Source organism: Loxodonta africana, chromosome 4 (assembly GCF_030014295.1).
Source record: "Loxodonta africana isolate mLoxAfr1 chromosome 4, mLoxAfr1.hap2, whole genome shotgun sequence".
Taxonomy (NCBI): domain Eukaryota; kingdom Metazoa; phylum Chordata; class Mammalia; order Proboscidea; family Elephantidae; genus Loxodonta; species Loxodonta africana.
Window position 1 is genome coordinate 15,376,946 of NC_087345.1, and position 13,400 is coordinate 15,390,345.

General features: G+C 53.1%; 1 protein-coding gene across 2 annotated transcripts in view; it reads right to left on the reverse strand.

Annotated features, from left to right (window-relative positions):
• MICALL1 (MICAL like 1) overlaps window positions 1–13,400 on the reverse strand; it is a 41,075-nt gene that overhangs the window by 24,444 nt on the left and 3,231 nt on the right. For both annotated transcript variants that reach the window (XM_064283556.1, XM_064283555.1), the window contains exons 2-7: window positions 11,293–11,341; window positions 10,720–10,861; window positions 6,311–6,399; window positions 3,929–4,071; window positions 2,308–2,762; window positions 492–549 (exon numbers count right to left, since the gene is read on the reverse strand). In XM_064283556.1, the coding sequence (XP_064139626.1) occupies window positions 492–549; window positions 2,308–2,762; window positions 3,929–4,071; window positions 6,311–6,399; window positions 10,720–10,861; window positions 11,293–11,341 (936 nt within the window). The remainder of the gene's footprint in view (window positions 1–491; window positions 550–2,307; window positions 2,763–3,928; window positions 4,072–6,310; window positions 6,400–10,719; window positions 10,862–11,292; window positions 11,342–13,400) is intronic.

The window sequence follows — 13,400 nt, forward strand, 5'->3', positions numbered from 1 at the left end:
CTTCTCTCCCTCGGTGACCATGCAAGGGAACCACAGATCCCAAAGAACAGCTGCAAATGGCTGTCCTCCCTGTCTAGTGGGGTCCAGGGGTAGAGGGGCTAAGAGCCAGGTATAACAGCTGAGCATTCCGGGCCTTTCTATCCTCCACTGCTAATCCTCACAACTGTACAAGGGAGGCCCAGGTCTCCCATGTAACAGAAGACAACAAGGCTCAGAGAGGTGAAGTGATTCCAGAGGCCAGCTTCTCCCCAGGCTCTACTGCCCACAAGTGCAGGGACCTGGGGACAGGTGAGGCGGTGGCTGTGGGGAGCCCAGGGTGAGCCCCAAGGGAAGGGGCGTGGGTACAGCTGTCCCGCCCCACACAGAGATGTGCCTCCTGCCAGGCCCAGCCTCCCCATCCTCAGGGGGACGTGCTGGTGGGTCATTGCCCACAGGAAGCCTTCCCCCCAGGCCCAGGGGTTCCGAATTCTCACCACCAGAGACCAACGTACCTCTCAGACAACTTGGGTGTCCCTCTCGGCTTGGGGACAGGCGGCTCGTGCAGCCTTCCTAGATGGGAAAGGAAGGTGAGACAGGCCTCCATGGGCAGCCAGGCACCGGAGAGCAGAGTGGGGCAGCCAAGAAGCCAGCCAGAATCACCCTTGCCAAGGAGCACCTTCGTTCTTACCCGGCAGGTCATGGCAACGTCCCACTCACCCTCACACCCCGCCCCTAGCACTGGAGGAGATTAGATAAGCACAAAGGTGGCCGTGACAGAAAACAGTCAAGTTCAAGGCCAGGCCATGGGAGACCTTCTGTGCACTTCAGTTGGCAAGTGGGGCCCCAATCCCCTCCGACACTTCCCCTTCATCTTAGCAGATTCTACATTTGACTGAAATCCTCATGTCTCTGTCCCCCCTCGAGACTGGCCATGCCCTGAGGGCACAACTAGGCCTGGCCTCCAGGAGTGCTGACAGACTGAACAAAGAGAATGTTCTAGTTCAGGTCTCAGGGGAAGGCCCTGGGAGACTCTCTCCCCCACACCTCCAACGCCTTTGCCTTCCCTGACAGAAATGAGAAGTCTTCCCTGCACATCTCAGGTTACAAGGCGCCTTCATCTCCATGAGTTCATGGAAGATCAGGGAGGTCATCTGCGAAGGTCCTGAGATGAAGGGGCGGGGAGAGCAGGCCCACAGGGTAGGGCAGGGGTCTCCACTGCAGTTCTGACCAGCCTGCAGAGAGCCCTCAGGCCCCCTGACTAGGGATACGTCATCCCCTCCCCCTGCCCAAGCTCTCTCTGGCCAGACAAGGAGAAGCACATGGGCTGGGGCATGGGAGGTCACCGGGACTGTGCATGCAGATTGGCCAGGACACAAGGAACCACCAGTGTGCACAGAGTCCCAGAGACACACAGGCGCACGTGGGTGTATGCTCACTACACACCCTGAAACTGAAGCACACGAGATGGACACAGGAGGCCACAAACACCCCAGACACACAGAGAACGGTGCAGCCTGGGGGTGGGAATTTGCAACTGTTGTCTTAGTTGCATCCCAGCATCTACGACAGGCATGAGGGAGACCCAGGTTTGATTCCCGCCTGGCCAATGCACCTTAAGCACAGCCGATACCCGTCTGACGGTGGAAGCTTAAGCATTGCTATGAAGCTGAAGAGGTTTCAGCTAGAGCTTCCAGACTAAGACAGACTAGGAACAAAGGCCTGGTGATCTACTTCCAAAAATCAGCCAGTGAGAACCCTGGGGATCACAACGGTCAGATTCAGAACCAGTCATGGGGATGGCTCAGGACCAGGTGGCATTGGGTGCCACGGTGAACAGGGTTGCCATGAATCGGAGGCCAATCCGACAGCAGCTAACAACAAGAGAACGGGCACAGCACAGAGAGGCGCTCAGCCAGCGCCCGTAGCGTAAATTAACAACCTCAGGAACACGGCTAACCCCCGGCACACACACAGCACACACAGGTACAGACGGAGTAAACCAGTCGCCGCATCAGTTGCCACGGAGTCAGCTGTGACTCGTGACAGTCCACGTGTGTCAGAGTAGAGCTGTGCTCCACAGGGTTTTCAGGGGCTGATTCTTCAGAAGTAGACTGCCAGGTCTTTCTTCCGAGGCACCTCTGGGTGGACTTGAACCTCCAACCTTTGGATTAGCAGCCGAGCACATTAACCATGTGCACCGCCCGGGGAATAAAGAGTATCCTCACCAAAATTCTCAGATACACATAGACTTGCAAACCCATGTAGACACAGACACGCTCACACACCACACCCATCAAGCACTGCCCACACTGACTGAACCTTGCTCACCGTTCACGAGGCCGCCACTGCCACCCTGCTCCACCATGTTCTCATGCTGCAGACTGGACCGGGGTCGGGGCGTCGGGGGTGTCAGGGCCGTGCTCTCAGAGGCCTTCCTAGGGGCAGGTGTGGGGCGACTGGGCGGAGGGCTGGCCAGCTCCTGGGGTTTGCTGGGGACGCGGGGTTTGGTGGGTATGTGGGCTCGGGCCTCAGGGCCGGCCTTGGGCTCGTCAGCGTCAGCCACTGCCGCCACACGAGGGCCAGAGCAGCCTCCCTCAACATCCTTGGCTCCTTCTGCAAGTTGCGGCTGGTGCTGCGTCTTTGACTGTGAGAGGGACCCAGGCCTGGTCCCCAACCGGCCCCCTGGGCCCAGCCTGGCACAGCGCTCTGCACACACAAAGGTGCCCTCCTCGGGCCCACTCCTGTACGCCCCAGGGAGCAGGGTGCTGGAGCAGTGCCGACACCTGCAGACACAGAGAAGGGGCTCAGCTCAGCCAGGCGCTGGCTACCCACCACCAGCTGTCCAAGGAGACTCCTTCCCTCCTAACTGCCAGCCTGGATCCTAGATCAACACCCTGGACTTCCCAGAGGAGGAAAAAAAAAAAAAAATGTAACCGTTAGAAACATAGTGCCAAAACCAAACCCAGTGCCATCGAGTCAATTCCAACTCATAATGACCCTATAGGACAGAGTAGAACTGCCCCATTGAGTTTCCAAGAAGCACCTGGAGCTTAGTAGAACAATATAATCACCCGAAATCTGCAACATAAATTATGCAACACGCATTCAGTTTCTACAGCAAGAGGAAGCAAGGGTCTCACCCCCAAGAGTACTTTCCAGGGTGCCAATAGCCACCCATTCGTGGTTCAGGAAGTCAATTTAGTTAGTGGTTTTCAGCCAACCAGTTCTGTTGATTTTTTTTTTCTCCACCATTTGCACCACCCAGGGACTCCTTTAAAGCACTGTATATTTAAAAAAAAAAACTCATTGCCATCAAGTAGAATTCTGACTCATAGCGACCCTAAAGGACAGTAGAACTGCCCCCTAGGGTTTCCAAGGCTGTAACCCTTTGTGAAAGCAGACTGCCACATCTTTCTCTGAGGAGCCACTGGTGGGTTCAAATCACTGACCCTTTGGTTAGCAGCCAAGCACTTAACCACCGCACCACAACAACCAAAAAGAAAAAACCCATTGCTGTTGAGTCGATTCCTACTCATGGTGACCATACAGGGAGAGAAGAACTGCTCCAAAGGGTTTCCAAGGAGCAGCTAGCAGATTTGAACTGGTGACCTCTTGGTTAGCAGCCGTAGCTCTTAACCACTGCACCACCAGGGCTCCTTAATTCATCAGCAGATCATCTTCCTGAAAGAGCTTGGGCACTGGAGGCAGAATCTCTGAGCTCTATCCCCAACTCTGTCCCTAACTGAGTGTCTGAGCAAGCCCTCAACAAACTCAGCCTCAGTTTGTTCATCAGTAAAATGGGGCTAAGCAAGATGGCCTGGCATAAAGAGTTTAATAGATGCCTGGCACACTGTGGGTGCTGAATTCATATCAGCTCATTTCCTGGCATTGGGAGTCATGGAGGGCAAGTCCTCTGCACCCCCCCACCAAGCTCCTCCTAGCCACTCACCGGAAGCAGTGCCGGTGGTACAGCTTGCCCTCCGCCAGGTACCGCTGAACCAGGTGTACGTGCTGCTGGCAGGCGGCGCATGTGCTGCTGGGGGTCTGGTGGGTGCCCTGCTCCGACAGGCTGTCTGAGGAAAGCTCCTCGCCCTATAGGAAATAGGTAGGCAGATTGGGTAGGAACGGCCACCAGCCCTCCGGTTTCAAGAACACTACCCCGTCTTCTTCCTTTAAAGACCACTGTCCCTTAGGTGTGCACAAAGCTTCACAGCTGAAAGGGACAGTCGATTCTCACTATTCGAAGTAGTTATGTCCTATAAAGCTGCCACAAACTGAATTAGCGTATACTGTCCCATCGCTCCTAGTGGAGATACAAGGTTAGGTTCCTGCGAGACTCTGGTCACAACATTTTTGTTAACCGATCAATACGTAACCTTGCTTTATATGTTTCTGTTTAAACCCAAAATTCTTTGCCCTCAAGTCTATTCTAACTCATGGCGGCACTATAGGACAGGGTAGAACTGCCCCACAGGGTTTCCTAGGCTGATCTTTACGGGAGCAGATGGCCAGGTCTTTTGTCCCACGGAGCAATTGGCTGGTGGGTTTGAACTGCAGCCCTTTCGGTTAGCACCTGAGTGCTTAACCATTACGCCACCAGGGCTCCTTTGTTTTTGTTTAAAGATACCTTATTCAGTATATGGAGCCCTGGTGGCACAGTGATTAAGAGCTATGGCTGCTAACCAAAAAGTTGGCAGTTGGAATCTACCACACAGTCCTTGGAAACCCTATGGGGCAGCTCTGCTCTGTCCTATAGGGTCACTATGAGTCAGAATCAACACAAAGGCGCTGGGTTGGATTATTCAGTATACACTGTGAATTCGTTAACATTGAACAAGCACTGTAACTGATGCCTGAATGAAGCTTATAACTTATCTACCACCTGTATCTTCTCCGTAAGGCACAGAGGGACACTGGACAGCACTTTAGCACTAGGCCTGAGGGCCATCTTAAACGGGAAACCACCAACAAAAAGAAGAAAAACGTGAAAAATGTGGCACTACTTGTTTACAGTACCAGAGCTGAAACAAGAAGGCAGAACGTCGCCTCATTTCACCTCAGCTGGGAACGTAAGTGCCCCATGACTCAAATTTTTCACCGCTCTATGCGTGCCCACGACTGAGCACAAAGGCTCACAAATATTGATTTTGGGGGGTTACTAAAAAATTAAGGAGCCTAGTAGTGCAATGGTTAAGTGCTCAGCTGCTAACTGAAAGTCGGTGGTTCAAACCCACAATGGCTCTGTGGGAGAAAAGACCTGGGGATCTGCTTCCACAAAGATTAAAGCCTAGGAAACCATACGGGCCCATTCTACTGTGTCCAACAGGGCCGCTATGAGCGGAATCAATTCCAGGGCACACAACAACAAATTTCAGCCGGTAGGTGAATTTGCAAATGAGGAATCCACACGTATCTCCTCGGAGTTCTAGGCAGGGGCAGAGGATGGGAGATTGCCACTGTTTTGTAAACAAGGAAACTGAGGCCCTGAGAGCAGAAGAGACTGGCTCAAGGTCACTGACTTCCAGTTTCTAAGGCACCCTTCCCCTGGGCTGCTCTTGTCCTTCCCCTAAGCCTTAGGGTGAACCCTCTCTGCTGGTCACCAGGTCACTATCCTCTTAGACTTGCCGCTTCTGTCCTCCCCTCCTCCAGCTGTGGCTGGCTTACACCATTTCTCTACTTGTCTCTGGGCCTTGTTTCTACCTGCCCATCTCAGCCCCACCCATGATGACTGGGCACCCACCCAGGGCCTGGCTCCCCACCACTCCAGAGCCCTCCAGCAAGCAGCAGATGGCAGCAGGTGGGAAAAGCCCTTTACAAACTGTAAAGTGCTGTCCAGATGTGAAGGGTTGGTATCATCCCCTCTAAGCTCCTTGGAGCAGGTGTGACCCCAAATGACTAAACCTTCTTGAACCTCAGTTTCCTCATCTGCCTATCAGGACCTCCCAGGGCTGTTGAAAGGATTAAACAAAATCAGGGAAGTTAAAAGCTCTGCAAGGAGACTTCCGAGGAGAATTTAACTCCTGACATCCCATAAGGCAAAGTCAGGTTGTAACTACCCTCACCCTCTCTCCATTTCCCAGCCCTCGTATCACCTGACCCCACCTGAACACTGGAGGAAGAAATGGGGCTCCATAGAAATGGGTTGTCTGACCTATTCCCCCCATCTCCAGGGGCACCTGAGAACCCTATTTCCAAACCCCATGCAGCAAGGACAGAAAACGACCTCTGCACACCTCAGGTCCTCCCTCCCCACATAACAGTTTTGGCAATGGCAGCTGTCTGCTGACCCACCCAATCCACCCCCACCCCACCCTCCGCCCCAGGCCTCTACCTGAGCCTTGTCTCCTGGTTCCACTGGAGTGGCTGCTTCAGAAGGTGGGGAGGCGGGTGGCAAGCCCTTTCTGGGTGGTGACACACCAGCTGCCAAGAGATAGGAAAGGGGCCCTGAGGCACATAGAGATCCCAGGGTCCCAGGAGGCCCTTCCCCACCCTGGTGTAAGATCTGAGCCATTGCCATCGCCTTTGAGCAGACTGCCCAATGCAGTGAGACAAAAGTAGGACCAGGGGGATGCTCCCAGGGATAGTAATTCTTACTGCACAGGGGCAACAGGAATGGCAATGAAACAGCACAGTGACAGGCCCAGGAGGGTACTCAGCAAGTAGCAGAACGGGGAGCTCCCTCCCACAGGGCATGGGGGTTGAAGAGAAGGACAAGAAGTGGAACCACATGGTGCTGACCCAAAGGTTCTGGAAAATGGGCTGGTTCCCTGGGTGGAAAGAAGCTGCCCTGCCTATGCCCAAGTGGGTAGGGATAGCACAGAACCTAGTAAACTGTCATTAGCACCTACTATACTCAGTGATGAAAATAAAATCCAAAAACTCAAAAGAACTGTATACCACCTAAAAAAGTCAATTTTACTATATGATAGTAACATCTTTAAAAAATAAATTAAAATCCAAATTCCTTACCATGGTCTAAAATAGCATGTGCCAAACGTCAGGTCACAATCCAGAAAAACACTAGCGGAATGCAACCAGCACATTTTAAAAATGAAATAACCTACTGCAGTCGAGTCAATTCCGACTCATAGCAACCCTATAGGACAGAGTAGAGCTCCCCCATAGAGTTTCCAAGGAGCTCCTGGTGGATTTGAACTGCTGACCTCTTGGTTAGCAGCCGTAGCACTTAACCACTATGCAACCAGGGTTTCCAAAAAAATGAAATAGAAGAGAAAATATCTGCATGTATCACATGTTGTCAGGGGAAGAACCGTTTCCTGAAACAGTTTCAGTCACGTATGTGTGCATGAACTTAGAGCAGTGAACTTGGTGGGAAATGTATCTTACCATGAGTCATGGTCAAAAATTTTGGAAGCCAAGCCACCTAATCAAGTCCATGCATAATCCTCTCCCCCCCTCCCCATCCTCATCCTCCTTTCCTGCCCACATTCCCCCCTACCTCCCCTGCAGCACACAGGCCCCCCTGCTGCCCCTTTGCCTGGAACGTTCCTCCTCAGATCTTCAGCTGGCTTCCTCCTTCTCCCAGGTCAAGGCTCAGCTCAAGCTCCTCAAAGAGGCCTCCCTGACCGCCCACCTAAAGTAGACTTCCTTCCCCCATTGCTTTTTATCCCATTACTGTTTGGTTTCCTTCCTTGCACTTATCTGAAATTATCTTACTTACTGACTTTTTCCATCTCTCTCCCTCCCCATCCACTAGAATGCAAGCTCTATGAGAGTAGGGACCAAGTCTCTTTTCTCAGCTGTCTCCCCAGCACCTAGTAGAGAGCCTGACACATAGGAGGGGCTCAATAAGTATTTAAGTGAATGAATCAATGCTGGGGGCTGAGGCTACATGGCAGTGAACCAGTCAGAGATGGCCTACAGAGGAAGAGAGATGAGCAATGAAGGTCTTACAACCAGTCTCACGGGTTCACCATGGGGTAGGAGGCTACAAAAGCACCTGGAGTATCAGGGCAGGCTGCATGGAGGAGGCAAAATGTGAGCTGAAGATGAGAGATGAGAAAGGAAGAATCTGCCAGGGGGTGAGGAATGGAGCAGAAAAGTTTCTGGACAGGAGGGTCAGCAAGAGGAAAGGCTTAGCAGTGAAGGAATGTGATGTAGTCAAAGAAGTGCAAGAGATTCATTATGACTATAGGTGTGGTGGGGGTCTGATTTCCAGCCAACGCGCCTCATGGGCAGCCACCACTGTCAGTGAAGGCTGGCCTGTCACTGAACAGGTTTCAGTGGAGCCTCCAGACTAAGAGGGGCTAGGAAGAAAGGCCTGGTGATCCACGTCTGAAAATCAAACAGTGAGAACCCTGTGGATCACAAGAGTCCAGTCCACAACCGATCATGAAGATGGCACAGGACCGGGTGGGATTTCATTCCACTGTGCATGGGGTGGCCATGAGTTAGCGGTAGACTCAAGAGCAGCTAACCACAACAGCTGGGGGAGTAAGAGGCTCGATCTAAGGAGGGAGAAGCCAGCAGGGGCCACCCGAGTCCTTAAAAGCTACAAGAATGATGACACCTGCCCTCCCACCTTCTGGGGACAGGTACACTTCTTCCGAGTCCCCAAAATTGAGGGGCTTCCTTTGATCTCATCCCAGTTCCCCGACACGTTATCAGCCTGATGTGCCTGGGGTCACTGGCACCCATGGGGTCTGGTACCAGCTGAACACTCAGCACAGGCTTCTCAGCTGGATCAGGTTCCAAAGGTACCTACCCGCCCCCCTCCCATTGCCATCAAATCAATTCCGACTCAACAACCCTGTAGGACCGAGAGGAACTGCCCACAGGGCTTCCAAGGCTGGAATCTTTATGGAAGCTGACTGTTGCATCTTTCTACTGCGGAGCAGCTGGTGAATTTGAACCACCAACCTTTCAGTTAGCAGCTGAGTGCTTAACCACTATGCAACCAGGTCTCCTTTAAAGGCTCAGGCCAGTGAAAATCAAGGCTGGCCAAAGTCACTCTTGAGATCCCTCCATTCGCCCAGAAAATACAGGACAGGGGCATCTGGGCACCAGCTTTTCCTCCGGGATTGAAATACGGCGTGGTGTTTTCTTTGGTTGAGCAGCAGACGGAACAAAAATGGTTTGCATTTAGGGGCCAAGCTGTATGAATAGCTGAAACTGTACCTTTATAAGCTGGAACCCCTGCAGGGCAAAGGGGTGCTCCACCTAGTGTTACCCCCATCTGACCCTGGGGCACCCAGTGAGGGCCAGGGATGGGCTCAGGCACCACCCAGGTCCCAGAAACGGTGGCCCTGCAGAGAAGAGCTTAGGAGAGAGAGATCTGGGCTTGGCCAAGAGGAACCCTCAGGGAGGCAAGATGGAAGTGTGATTTAAGTAAGAAAGCTTAACTCCAAAGACATAAAGAAGTAATAATAATTCTAACATTGGGCCCTTGATAAAGGCCAGATGTTTATACATTTCCTTGTTTATTCCTCACATCAACCGTGTGAGGTGGACACCTGTCTTATCCCCATTGCATAGGGAAACTGAGGCAGAGGGGTTAAGTAACTGGCCCACGATCACCCAAACAGCAAACAGCAGAGCCAAAATTGAGTCCGTGTTCCTAACCCCCACCCTAGACTTCTCCCACCAAGACTCTGTGGTCCAGAAATACATTTTTTTAATTTCTATTAAAATGCATATAATCTTATTTGTTCAATTATAATATTAATCCCTAGTGTTGTATCAAGGGGGTGTAATAGGTTATTGTGATTTTTAATGGTTTTTTCCTATGTTCTAAATTTTCTGCAGAAGCATGTTTTACTCTCAGGAAGAAAACAAGACCGATTTCATAAAACACCTTTTTTAAGAGCTAGGCTGGTGTTGAGAGTAGAGGCAGGAAGTAGGGCTAAAAAGGGACAGGAGTAAGGCAAGTCTCCCACCCCCTCAGAACCTGTGGACAGCAGAGACCCAGGAGGGTCAGGACACTGGGATTCTTGTCCAAGCTGTTGAGCTTTTCTGCTGTGTGACCTTGGACTCCTTGCTTCCTCTCTCTGGGCCTCTCTTGCTTTCCTCTCTGCAGAATGAAAGGGGGAGGCCCAGCTGCCCCCAGGAAAGGTTCCTGCATCTGTCAGCTCCAGGTGGCTTTGGAGCCCCACCCATATCCCCTAGCCTGACAGTTCTCAGACTTGAAGGTCACATTCAAGGGAAGACAGCCCTACAGGGCCACTTCCCCACTGGAGGGCAAAAACCAGGGAAGTGTCTGCAAACAGGAAGTAAGGGTGGGTGCCAGGGAGATGAACTCACAGACAGCAGATGAACTGAACCTGTTTTATCTCCTCTGACCTTATCTTGTTCATTTAATGCTTTACGTGGTGTGTGTGTATGTGTGAAAATATATATAACAAAACATATGCCAACTCAACAATTTCTGTGTGTACAATCCAGTGACACTGATTACATTCTTCAAGTTGGGCAACCATTCTCACTATCCTTTTTCAAGCCGTTCCATCATTAACATAACCTCAGTGTGGCTCACATGTTTACCATCTGCTGCCCCTGGGAGACTCTGAGCACCATAAGGGCAGGGATGGTGGTCACAGCTGTATCTCGGCAGTCTAGCCCAGTACCCTGAACAAGACAGGCACTCCACAAATATCTCAATGGGTGAATCAATGGCTAAGTGAATGACTGATATGCTGCCTCCCCAGCTGCCTGTTTGTAGCTCAGAAAAAGAGTAGCAAACCTCCCAGAGCCTCCATCCCTGAAGGGCTAGGCACCCCTCACCTTGGCCAAGGCTGGAAAAGTGGTTGTAATACTGCGACACGTAGGTCATGATGCTGAGGCAGTCGGGGACTCTCATGGAGACCATGTCATTGGGGTCCAGAAGAGCAGGGATCCCCAGCTCCTTCTCGGCCACCTCGAAGGCCTGGTGCGAGAAGGTAGAGGGATGGGGATGGGGCAGAAACAACCACAGCAGGAAGAGGAGGAGGCAGTGTGAGTGGGTGCCCCCTGCTGAAGCCCAGCTCCCACCAGAAGGATGAGGGGGACCAGCGGCAGGGGCAACTATGGGCTCCCTCAGCTCTCACCCACCCTGAGCCCAACAAGATGGGCTGGGGGAGGAGGAGCCTGGAGCTCAAGGTGTGGGGGAGGGGCAGCCGGGGCTTTCTCCCAGCCCCCAGCCTGGTCACCTACAGGCAAGGGCAGCTCCCAGGGGTGCTGGGTCCAGCAGCCCCTGCCTCAGCAACTACCCTGCAGGACCCACACCTTGCACACACATGCGTGCGTGCGCACACACCCACCCTCCCACCCCCACACACACACACACCCTTTTGGGCTTCCATCTGTCAGGGGACTTACCAAGCGGTTATTCTCAAAAACATTGTCCTTGGAAAGTGAATCGAAATCTCTGCAAGAGGCAAAAGAGAGAAGGATAAGTCAGAAGGAGGACCTGTGAGCAGGGGCTGTGGCAGGGCTGTGGGGTCAGGACAGAGCACAATAGAGGTGGTATCAACCTGGCCAGCAGCAGCCTCAGCAGGGGGAGGGATCTGTGGGCGGCAAAGGAAGAAACTGAGGCAACAAGCACTTGCTCAAAACTGGGGCCACTTGCAGGAACAGGATGAGCTCATGGCCCCTGGAGGCATTCAAGCAGAGGGGGCGGAGCTCAAGCCTAAACTTTCAAGTTTAGACTCTAGGATTCTAGCTGCCTTTCCATGGAAGCCAGCGCCTGGGCTCTAGGTCAGTGGCAAACACAAAACTAAGCCCACGACTAACCCAGTGCCGTCCAGTCGATTACAACTCATAGCGACCCTATAGGACAGAGTAGAACTGCCCCGAAAAGCTTCCAAGGAGCGCCTGGCAGATTCGAACTGCCAATCCTTTGGTTAGCAGCAGTGGCACTTAACCACTACACCACCAGGGTTTCCACGCCCACGACTAGTGCTTGTAATAAGAGGGGCATCTGATTGTTGACCTCACATCGGGCACTGCTGAGCTCCTCTCCTGCATTCATTTTACTGTCACAGCAACTCTATTTACCCCATGTTACAGATGAGGACACTGAGGCCCAGGGAGGGGAAACCAGTCAGGCTGGGAACTGAAATTCTGGCCCTCCACTGCAGGTCACAGTCCCGGAGGAGCCGCGACGACTCAAAAAATCCCCAACAGAGCCCCGACCAGAGATGAATGTATTCCTTTTAATGGGGCCAGGAATAGAAGAACAAGTTTGAACCAGACTGGAACTCGTACATATTCCAGACTGCTGGCACTGAACGGCTGGCTGACCCCGCCGGTGACATCTTCCCTTGGGGGAGCAGGAAGGGGTTCTGGGATTCTAAGCCAGGACAGGTGAGAGGAGGCAGGGCCTGGAAAGGGGGGTTCCCTGGGGATGGGACAGCTGGCAGGCCTGCTGGCTTTATTTATCACCCTCCTCCCCCTCCCCACGCTAGGTTACTGGAGTGGCTGACACCAGCAGAGGCAGCCCAGCCTCCCTCCCAGCAGCCTCCAGGGTGCACGGCACAGCTTTGCCTTCTACGGCTAAAATCGTAGCCTCGACTGCCTAGGATGGGTGGGTCCAAAGCAGTAGCGGACAGTGTCTCCAAGGCCCAGGGCCCAGGCCCTGCTCTTCCTGGCTGGTATGACCTTGGGGAGGTCAGCGGTCCTTCCAGCCCTCTGTAAACTGGGGAAGGCACCAGTACCCCCTCCCAGACTGGTGGAGAGGACAGAGTTGAGGCCTCACAGATATGAGGACGTGGGGCAAGCACCACCCCCTCCTCCCAGCCTCTACCCCTAACATTTTCTCAGGCCGAGTCTCAGTACAATGAACCTTGGGCAAAGGCAGGCAAGGGCAGCCTGGGAACCTCTGAAGGAGTCTGGCATTGCAAGTCTGGGTGGACTGGGGAGACAGGAGGAGATGGAACTCTGTGTGAGTGTCAGCCCCCTTTTTGCCATACCTGGCCGAGCCCCTTTCTTCTCCCCCAGCAGCCTCACTGACTCCCCACTGAGCAGCCTAGGCCTGGACTACCCCAAGGCTGGCCTTGGCCCTCAGCAGTGAAAAGAGCCCGGACCCTTGACTCTAGCCACCCCAATTCCCCATCACCCCCGGCTGGATTTCTGTTTTACCTTCAACCCCGCCTCTCACCTCTGGTCCCCCACAGCTGTCCTGGGGAAGGAAGGATCATGGAAGGAGGTGCTGTTTAGAATGCACTCTGGGCCAGGCTGACTAGGTTCAAAGCCCTGCTTTGCCACTGAGAGTGTGACCCACAGCAAGTTATTTAACCTCTCCAAGCCTCAGGCTCCGGATCACGGGAGCTATGTGGGGGGAAGAGAAGAGGAAACACCAGCCCAGCCCCCAACAAAGGCTGGTTCTGAGCTTAAATGAGACAAAATCAACATATCTCTGCCCCTTTACTCCAGTCTCCCCAGCAGTGCTCCTAGACGGCCAGGGTCATATTTTGTTTGCCCTGTGC